Genomic DNA, 10,959 nt, shown 5'->3' with positions numbered 1-10,959 from the left:
TGTGGGGGGTAGGGGATTCGAAATCGGGGTGAAAAAATAAAATTTTGAAATTGAAAAGATTTAAAAAAAAAATAAATTTAATTTTTTTAGTAGGGGTTGAAGGCATGATCGGGGGGAGAGGGAGTGAATATATAGAATTTTAAAATTGAATATATTTTTTAGAAATCGATGTTTTTTTAAGAAAAATGTAATTTAAAGTTGGATGAGAGTTTTAGAAAAAGTTTTTCTTAATTTTTGAAGGAAAGTCATTATCCTTAATTTTGAGAAAAATGAGTTGATTCTGAAAAATATTTTCCTCTATACCAATTGCACCCTTTAAAACATACCACATTGACACTATTGTCTAAATTGTGTTTTCCTACACAACAACATTTCTTACATGTATATCGAAGTGAAATTTACCTAAGGTATCACACGTTGCTCAGGATCTTAACATATATTTATCTTTGAGTTGACTTATCAAGTTCATTTGGGAATTAGGAAAAGCCCTACGTCAAAGACCAAGTGGTCGATGAGACGATGATGACCAATCGTTGAAAATTTTAATCCGTCATATTTTCAGGCTAATAACTTATCATAAGTTTCACTTATTAAAAGCATCTAATTACCTTTAATTTATACATACAACTTAACAATATAATTATTTTTTTACTATAAGTATATAAAAATTAAAATCATTAATTTATCGATACCTGTGCCAATGGTGGAATCAGAAATTTGAATATTTTGAGTGTTAGTTATATGGATTCCATCAGTATTAGGGCTATTTTCTGGAGAAGTCACTACCAATTTTGTAACTTCAACACCAACACACTTCTCAATTAGCAAATGTATTTGTTGTGCATTTTCTATTTTAAGGTCCTTCACTTTCAAGTTGTTGCACTTGTAAAATGTTAGAGCCTGTAAAAATTTAAAATAAATAAAATAAAATAAAATAAAAAATCTCTATCAACAAAAAAAATATTAGAGAAAAATGACGTAATAATTAATTGTTTTGTTCTTTTGTAAAATAAGAAATCAAATCAAATAAACGTACCGTGGGTGCTACCTTGCATGGCTGCAAAATAAAAAAAAGTAGACAATAAGAATAAAAATTAGACAAAATTAGTTATATATCATAAAAACAAAAGAAACAAATAGGAATATATATATAAATAAATAAATTAAGTTTGCAAAAGGGCAAAAGGGTTGCCACGCCCCGTTGCATAAAACATCATGTGTTTATGCAAGGTTCGGAAAGAACTGCACTTGATTGGAGTGTAATGTAGACAGTCTATTTTAAAATATGTATTTGTAATTGTTTCTACACGGATTGAACGGACAGTAACCTATAATCACATGCACATAGACAACTTTATCATTACTCCAAGACTCTCCTTTTAAAATTAAGTATGTAAACGACAAAAGGGCTTCCCGGCCCCGGCTCATAAAACACCATGCACTTATGCAAGGTTCGGGAAGGTTGCACTTGATTGGCGTATAATGTAGACAGTCTATCCTAATGCAAATAATAGTAATTATTTGCACACCGTTTAAACTGGTGTTGACCTGTAACTCATATATAAACAACTTTATGATTGCTTCAAGACTCTCGACCCTTTCAAAATTATGTATTTATACCAATTTTTTATTAATTTTGCAAGAATGTTGCCACCAAATTTTGCCATTGCCATTGATAACTCCAGCTCCTCCAACAACCAATTTTTGAACACTATCAAAAATAAGCCAGTGCCTACTATCCTTCTTGTAATCTGAAGTATCATCAGATGCTAATAGGGTTCCATAAATCTGCAATAAAAAAAAAATTGAACAAAAGTGGTGACGAGATTCAAAAATTTCACGAAAGGTGTTTAAGATCTGCTATATATGCAATATATAAAATTAAAGTTATATTTTACCTAAAAGTGTTCAACTAATCATCGTTCAACGGATATAGCTTTGTCACTATACATAGAGCTTATTTCTCTACATATATATAATAATAGCGGAGTTTAATTAACTTATATCCGTGCACAGACAATGTAATAAGTTTTTCATATTATCAAAGATGTATTCAAGATTTGAAACTTATCCGTTTATATAACAATATCAATTTCTGATTTAATATTTTTGGATACTATTCAATAAAGTCGCGTGAATGTTTAGATTACACTATAGATCCACATACACAGCGCAATTCAACTCGTCGAATAAGATCATTTTATCATATTTTAAAATAACCTAATAGTATAAAAGAAACTTTTATTCTATTAGTTTGAATCAATAACCGAGTGCACAAAACATCTCACTTTTATATAAGTTTTGAAAAGAGCCACACCATGACACAGACAGCCTACCCTGATGCAAGCCTCAAAATCTAGTTACTTGACCATGACTCAAAACATCCTTACTTTATAGTGATTAGGACAAGAATAATTTTATCGTTACTCCGAAATTTCTTTTTACATAATGATATGTCAACCTAACCTGCATTGTAATGGAAGATTTGCATGGCCCATAAAATTTGATTGGTTTGAGAAGATATTTCTTGTTTTGGGACACCACAAAACTCACAACATGTGAAGATGAACAAGCTTCTTTCCATGCTTTTTGAAATGCCTGAAATTAAGATAAATTTATTTTAATATATTAATTAATTTATTAAAAAAAAAACAAAGCTAATTAAATTGCTTATGATGCTGATAAAATTTTTCGTAGAAGTAATCCCAACCTGCTACATATATTCACCATAATAATAGTTGGCTTCTAAGTATGACATAATCTTTATTTTCCACCAAGAAATGAGAGTTTAGTTCTCATATCTTAATTTGGAGTCTCAGAATTGAGTTTTGCATATAAAAAAAATTCTTTCTAAAGAGTGTTTTCTTGCCAAATGAGGCCTTACGCAGGACAAAGCCGGAATAATTGAGCTTCAATATAAATATCGATTATCGAATGAAAAAAGATAATGTGTGTGTATACTTATATTAATTAACTAGTTCGGTCTTTCTGATTGATGGTTACTTCTAATCAATTTTTAAGTTATGTGACTAGAAATGTTCACGATTTGGATAAAATTGATCCAAATTGAATTTGGATTTGGTTTGATTTGATTTTAGATTTTTAAAAATCAATTGTATTCAGTTTGACTGTGATTTTGCTCGTAAAATATCAAAGAGATAACTGAACAAAACCGACAAATCATATACATATATTATATTATCATACATATATAATATATTGTTTTTGTAGACAATTTTTAAAGATATTATATATGTTTTCATTAAAATTTATGATTTAGTACTTATGCAAAAACAAAAATCCTCGAGGTGAGAACATTTAACTTATATTGGTTTCATGTATATGACTGTTTATAATCATTTTTTTAAGATTAAAAATGTTATTGTCTCTTCCTTTTACGTCAAAATAGTAAATTTTGAAGCTTTATTCATAATAAATTTAGTAATCGAAAGTTATTTAATTTTAGTCATTCTAACTATTTTTCATTTTAAATAGATTGTTACCGCTCTTTTCACGTTTTCAATAAATTATTTCTTTTAATTTTATATATGGTTAATAATCAAATAACCTAATCAAACTGAAACCGATAACAACCAAATCGATAAATATATATTATTTTAGGTTTACTTTGATTTTAATAATTATAAGACCGAATAAATTGATTTATTTGATTTTAACACCAATAACTAATGCAAATCAACCCGCAAAGATGTGACATATGTTATCAGTTATCAACTTATCATTGCATAAAACTTAAATTCTTTTTTAAAAAACATTTCTTCACAAACTTTTATATCTAATAATATACTTCTTTTATTTCATTTTATATGTGTGACTCTTTTTTACCATTTGTTATAATAAAAATATTTTATTTATATTTTAAAATAATGTAACTTTATATACATCCTATTTTTATATATACACTTAATATACTTAATAATATAGGATGCCTTTACAACCATTGAAAAATTATAGGACATCTAATTAACATCATAAGTTTTAAAATCTTCATTTATTTTTAATTTTAACTTAAATCAAATATCGCCACATAAATTAAATCAAATCAAGGTAGTATACAACTTTTTATATATTGTTTCACTATTAAAAGCATGTGAATTTTAATTTTTTTTAGATGAAAGCGTGTCTGTCTTAAAAGCTTTTAACGAGTCAATATACGATGATTTGTCTCAGAATTTTTCATAAGAAATTCACGTGTTTTTAGTAGTAGTTCGAAAGAGAATTTTTTAAAGAAAACTAATACTTACATTTGTATCATCTATACTTCCATCACCTTTAGCTCCAAAGCTATCCACATTAATTGTTGTAACCTTAGCTTGATCTTCTTCTTCATTTAATTTCTCCATATTATTATATCTTTGGAACCTACTAATTATTTCAAGATTTTTCTTTATATTGTTGTTTTTTTCATGATCAAGAATGGTGTTGAAATAATTTGAAGGATAAGCTTTAAAATGAAAATCATTACCAAATTCCCCTTCAAGATTATTTATATTGTGATCATCATCAAGGAATTTAATGCTATAGCAAGATGAAAATGACATAATAATAATGATAAAAATAGTGAATAAAATAAAGGGATTTCTTAGAAGTGTCATGGTATGTTTGTTTGTTTTGTTTTATTGTGTAATATAATATATGGTTTTTTTTAATTTATTTTTTGGTTGAAAAAAATGATGAAAATTATGAAGGAAAGTATGGGGGGGATACTTGTTGGTTAAGAGAAAATGAGGGTATGGAAATAATTATTTGATAAAGAGAGGTGGGGCATTTGTCTATTTATAGAATTTAGGGTTTTTATTGTTTTTTTATTTTTATTTTTTTAATTAATGTGAGAGAGATTTAGACGAAAGTATTATTTATTTCTTGGACAATTTGCTGACTTCTTGCCTCCATACTTACTTTGAAAACAAGAATTGAAATAGAAATAAATAAATAAATTGAAATTTTGCTTTTCAACATATCATAATATTTGTAAGGTTATAAATTGAATTTTCAAAGTTTGTAATTCAAATATATGTTGCTTTTACAATAGATGATTTCAAAGGGTTGCAATACTAAATTAAGATGTATCACCTACTTGATGTACTATTCAGAAAAAAGGGCCATATTTTATTTTTACTTGGGGAATAAATCACTACTTGGTACAAAATTTCAAAAAATTGCTAAAATGTTTAGGAAAAAAAATAAATATATGTTATTTTTCTAAAAAAAAATAAGTCAAAAGCCTTTTAAAAGATAATTACTTGAGCAAAAAAGACTAAAGTGGGGGAAAAGAAAAATTATAAGTAATGTTGATAAATTTGTCTAAATTGGAAATCATTTTTACTTGTTTACTAAAATTACAATGCATGAAGCTTCTATCAACGATAGTCGGCGCTGCTCTTTTCTTAATTATAAGTTTTGAGTATAATTTTTAAAGACTTTATGCGACGTAAATTTAAAATATTTAAAAGAATCGAGTGAAATTGAAAAAAAAAAAACAATGATTGCTATAGTTTATTTCTTTATTTTAAGAGAAGTTTTCTTAGTGATGGGCTTTGGAGTAAACCGTTTATATTTCAATGTCTAACCTTACAAATATTTTATTCTTATATTTCTCTTGGACCATATTTTTTATAAAGTTATTTTCACCTGAAGTTCACACGTGATTATACTTTAGAAAAATAAAATTGGAAAATTATATATAATAGTAAATTAATAACCTAAAATAAATGGAGTAGTTAGGGTTTAATTTAACTGTGCTTCATAGCAAATGTTTGCAAAAAATTGTCAGGCGCCTCTTTCTCAAATATCTCGCTCGTCACTTTCCTCCAATCTCTCGCTCGCTTCCTCACTTTTTATACAAACACAAGTGTATAAAAATTGTTTCTAATTGTATACAGCAGAGAAAATTGTATAAATACATATATTTTTGTTCCCCTCTCTCCCCTCTTCCAGATCTCGCTCGCCACTCTCCCATATCTCGCTCGCCACCCTCGCCTTTCTCACTTATACAAACAGAAGCGAAATGTATAAATTGTGTTTCTGTTTGTATAAAGCGTGAGAAAATTGTATATACACATGCAAGTACATATATTTTCGTTCTATACACTTATGATTATACAATAAAAATACTTCCCTGCCCAGTTTCTTTTGCTTTTCTCTCTTCCTCATTTTATACAATTTTCAAATTGTATCTAATTTCTCTCTTTTTTGTTTTATACAATTCGATTCAATTGTATATTCCTTGTCAAGTCTCTTTTGTCTTTCTCTCTTTCTCATTTTATACAAATTTAAATTGTATATAATCGTTCTATGCACTTATAATAATACAATTCGTTTTATGCACTTCGTTTCTATACAGTTCTCTGCCCAAGTGTCTTTCTCTTTCTTGTTTTATACACTTCGTTTTATACAATTTGCTTCAACTGTATATGTATAGCGAATTATATAGTTTCTATGTTTGCTATGGAGCGCAATTATGCAAACTTTGCTACAGCATACAAATATGAATTTTTTATTTGCTATATGTGAAAGTTGCCCATTATTTTATTAAATATTTATTATTTTCTGTTGATATAAGTATGGTACTCCGCCTGTTTCACAAAAGAATGATCTTTTTTTCTTTTTTGTTCGTTAAAGATTAATCTTTTTATTTTTTTGATAACATTTTACTTTTAACTTTTCATGTGATATATTTAAGGCCATAAAATCAAGAGTAATTTTATATACTCTATTTGATATAACTTTAATTTAAAATTACAATATTTAAAACTTTTTTTTATTTTCTTAAACTCTATACTAAATCAAACTATAACATTTTTTATTAAACGGAGGGCGTATAACTTATTCAAATATGTTTTACTTTTTTTTTTTAATTTTTGGTTTGTGGTGGGTGGGAGTTGGGGTCAAGACATGTTCTATGTGCTAACCAGAGAGGCAGTAGTTTAAAAAAAAAGTTGAATTGTTAACTATTTTAGTTTATTGATTTAAATGTAATTTTTAAATAATATTATTATTCTTTTTGTCTCAATTTATTTGTAATAATTTTTTTTAAAAAAAATTGAATTGTTAACTATTTTAGTTTATTAATTTAAATGTAATTGTTAAATAATATTGTTATTCCTTTTGTCTCAATTTATGTAGCTCATGTGAAATTTGAAATTTAATCAAATTTTAAATATTTTTTCAATATCGTGTATATATATATATATATATATATATAACATTATTTTTACTATTTTAATTTATATGACACGAATAAAATTTTAAGAGTTTAACTTTTATTTTTTTTGTTATGCATCATATGGATATGTTTGATAATCATAACTTCACCTATGTCTAAAAGTTATTCTCAAATGATAAACATGTAAAAAATTAATTAAAATTGAAGATGAGTTAAAATATGATGTTCAAATGAGGTATTCCGTGATCTCTTTTTATTGCAATTCATTAATGAGTATAAAAATTAATCCATAAAAACATAAAGGTAATACAAAAACTATATATTGATAAAGTTTAATTCTTAGTTATGGGCTTTGGAGTAAATAGCTTAGATTTCATTTGTGGAAGAATTGTATGAAATAACAAATTACTAATTCAAAATAAATGTTATAATTATAATTTTATTTAATTTTAATTCGTAATAAACACTATGCCATTTGTCTCTTCCTATAAATCTCGCTCGTTACTCTCCAGAAGTTTGGCTTGTCACTCTCGCTCACCTCTCTCACTTAATACAAACACTATAATTTGCGTTTATGTTTGTATAAAACGAGAAAAAACTGTATATACAAATATAGATAGATTTATTTTCGTCATATACATTTATAATTATACAAATACAAATCTTCCCTTACCAGCTCACTTTTGCCTTTCTCGCTTTATACAAACACAAATGACAATGTATAATTTGTGTTGTAAATAACGAGAGAGAGAGAGAGAGAGAAAGATTTGATATACATATGTTTTATTTTGATTCAATTTTATACAAATGCAAATTTTATGTAGACATACAAACATAACCATTAATACATATACATAGTAGTTACATATGTACATTTATCTAATCAGTATACGTATACAATAGCTAAGCTTTATACAAACGAGATACCTGCCTGCGTTTTATACAAATCTAATATGATTTTTATGTTTGCTACGGAACGCAAATAACAAAACTCTAGCTATAGAGCGCTGATATGATTTTTATGTTTGCTAAACCTTAAATTTACTTTCATTGTAATCGTTAATAATAACTAAAAAAATTTATCGTTAATATATATCAAATAGTTAATGATTAACATTATTTTTTGAAAACCTATCGTTAAATAGTAAAACTAATGTTTTTGTTATTAATTACATAATTTATCTATTAAATTTTTTTATTTTTATAGTAGTAAATAATGATTAACAAGACCTTTAACGGATTTGTGACAATTTGATGATACAACGTCAAAGCTAATAAAAGTAAGTAAATGGTTTTAATTAAATTTCCTTTGATAAAGAAAAATATGTCGTGCAAGTAAGGTAAAACATATTTTTGAAAACATTCTAGATATAGCATATTTTCATTTATTTATTTATTTATTTATTTATCGATTAGTATCTTTCTGTTAGAATTTTCAATTTCACCATTCTTAGATGAAATCTATCAATATAATAACGACAACAATATAATACCCAGTGGAAAAAATTCATCAATACAGACAAATTATGTATTGATAATCGAATTTATAGCTATTTAAAATCTTCCGTGAGTATTTTCTTCTTGTTGTTGTAATATTGGGAAGGAAAACTTTAGAAAAATAATAAAGTTATAATTTTGTGACATATAAGTGTTTTGAGTCGTGCAATTAGCTATAGCCATTGTTTGTATCAGATAGACCGTCCACATTACATTATCTATAAAATATAATTATTTTTAAAATTTTATGTAAACTCTAGATATATACTTTGTGCGTTAATTTTTTTTCTTTTGGGGGGGGGACGGAGGAGTTACAATTCCTGCCTAATGTTTGAGATTGTTACAATAATTTTAGTTAAAATTCGGATATATTTCAATTTTTTTTTTTAAAGTGAGATTCTTATTAATGAGATAATTCTTATTAATGAGATATCAAATTTTGTGGATAGGAACTTTTGATTAGTCAAAATTATTTAATTGCTCTTAGATCATGTCACCATCTATTAGTCTATATATTTATAATACACATGGTTTGTTTTTGCCAAAAGAAATATTTATTTTATTGATAGAATAAAAAGTTATGGAGCTGCAAAAAAGGGAAATTTGAATTAAAATAGATATTAATGCATCAATTTACTTGTTCAACTTTGGCACGTTATAAGTTAATTAAGTGAATGTAGTTTGTAACTTGTAGACAGTTAACTTAGTCTAAGATTAGTTAAGATTTACGAGTGCGGAGCGTAAAAGATATAAAATATTAACAAAAATTCCAAAACAGTATATAGAATTTTATATTAACCAAAACGGTAAAATCGCTGGAACAACAGCGATTTACTCCACCGGAAAAAGCAAAATCGCTGCTAGGTAGCGATTTGAATTTTTTTTTAAAAAAAAAAATTTCTTTAGAAAATCGCTGCCTAGAATTTTTTTTTAAAAAAAATAAATGGAAATCGCTGCCTAGGCAGCAATTTCTAAAAAAAAAAAATTTTATTTTAAAAAAATTAATTATTTGAATTTAGAATTCTATTTGAACTCAAACATCGTTTAAATTTAAATTCAATATAATATCTTTTTTTAGAATGAAAATATTTTTGTTACCTTGCTTATTCTTAATTTTTTAAAAATAATGCATATTCTTTTATAAGCTATATATTTGATTTCAAAAAAATATTTGAAAATCAATGAAATTTGTTTTTCCTACGATTTTCTTTTAAAAAAATGAATTTTTTTTTAGAAACTCGCTGCCTAGGCAGCGAGTTAAAATTTATTTTTTTGAAAATCGCTTTCCATATTTTTTTTTAAAAAAAAAAATTAAAAAAAATTGAAAATCGCTGCCTTGGCAGCGATTTTCTAAAATTTTTTTTTTTTGAAAATCGCTGCCTAGGTAGCGATTTGAATTTTTTTTAAAAAAAAAATTCACATTTTGTAAAATCGCTGCAGTAGCAGCAATTTTGCTTTTTCCGGTGGAGTAAATCGTTGCTGTTCCAGCGATTTTGCCGTTTTTGCTAATATAAAATTTTATATACCGTTTTGAAACTTTTGTTAATATTTTATACCCTCTAGGCTCCGGACTCTAAGATTTATGTTCAATCAATTATGGCCATGTAAAATTATGATTTATTTCCTATTAATCACATGTTGTTGTCATATTGATTTAGAATATGTGTCATGTGATATTGAATGGTGATTTTTGTTATAGATATATGAGAAGCAGATTTAGTTCGTAAATTTAAAAATGTTTTTTCCAAATCTTGTATACACTAATATCTATAAATATTTGATTATTATTATTGTTAAAAAAAAGGGTTAACAACAAATTTTAGCGATAAACCATTCTCCTTAACGATATATTTTGATGCAAAATAAATAAATAAAGGTTTGTATTCTAGTGGTAAAGATATTTAGGGAAACTAAAACTCATTATTATTGGATACTAATTCAAAAATTATCATTAATTTAAACAGATAATCAAGTTGAGTTACAATTTAAACTGTTCAGCACAAAATTATTTTTAAGTTTACTAAGATAAAAAGATTGATAGGGATATATTTCGATGAAATGCTTTAAATTCTAAAAGAACTACAAAAAGTAGGACGACAAATCCAATCATAATCATGATATAATTGATAATAAAAAGAAACAGTGATTCAACTATATAGTTTTCTTAATAATAAAGGCTATAGGACATCAATTGTGACATTTATATATAAAGAGTGAACTTCTTGAATTTTTAAAAGTTTTTAATCTCTATTCATACTTAAACATTATATGTTTGC

The 10,959-nt window shown here is 25.9% G+C and overlaps 1 protein-coding gene across 1 annotated transcript in view; it reads right to left on the bottom strand.

Moving 5' to 3' along the window:
- Positions 1–4,734, bottom strand: part of LOC107016382 (polygalacturonase-like) — an 8,324-nt gene extending 3,590 nt beyond the window's left edge. The window contains exons 1-5 of the mRNA XM_015216866.2: positions 4,266–4,734; positions 2,467–2,598; positions 1,621–1,788; positions 1,037–1,057; positions 693–900 (exon numbers count right to left, since the gene is read on the bottom strand). Coding sequence (XP_015072352.1) covers positions 693–900; positions 1,037–1,057; positions 1,621–1,788; positions 2,467–2,598; positions 4,266–4,616 — 880 coding nt within the window. The 5' untranslated portion in view covers positions 4,617–4,734. The remainder of the gene's footprint in view (positions 1–692; positions 901–1,036; positions 1,058–1,620; positions 1,789–2,466; positions 2,599–4,265) is intronic.
- Positions 4,735–10,959: the final 6,225 nt, after the last annotated feature.

This window comes from Solanum pennellii, chromosome 4 (assembly GCF_001406875.1).
Source record: "Solanum pennellii chromosome 4, SPENNV200".
NCBI classification, from domain to species: Eukaryota; Viridiplantae; Streptophyta; class Magnoliopsida; order Solanales; family Solanaceae; genus Solanum; species Solanum pennellii.
The sequence above is the reverse complement of the archived record's forward strand: the minus strand, read 5'-3'. Positions and strand labels throughout refer to the sequence as shown.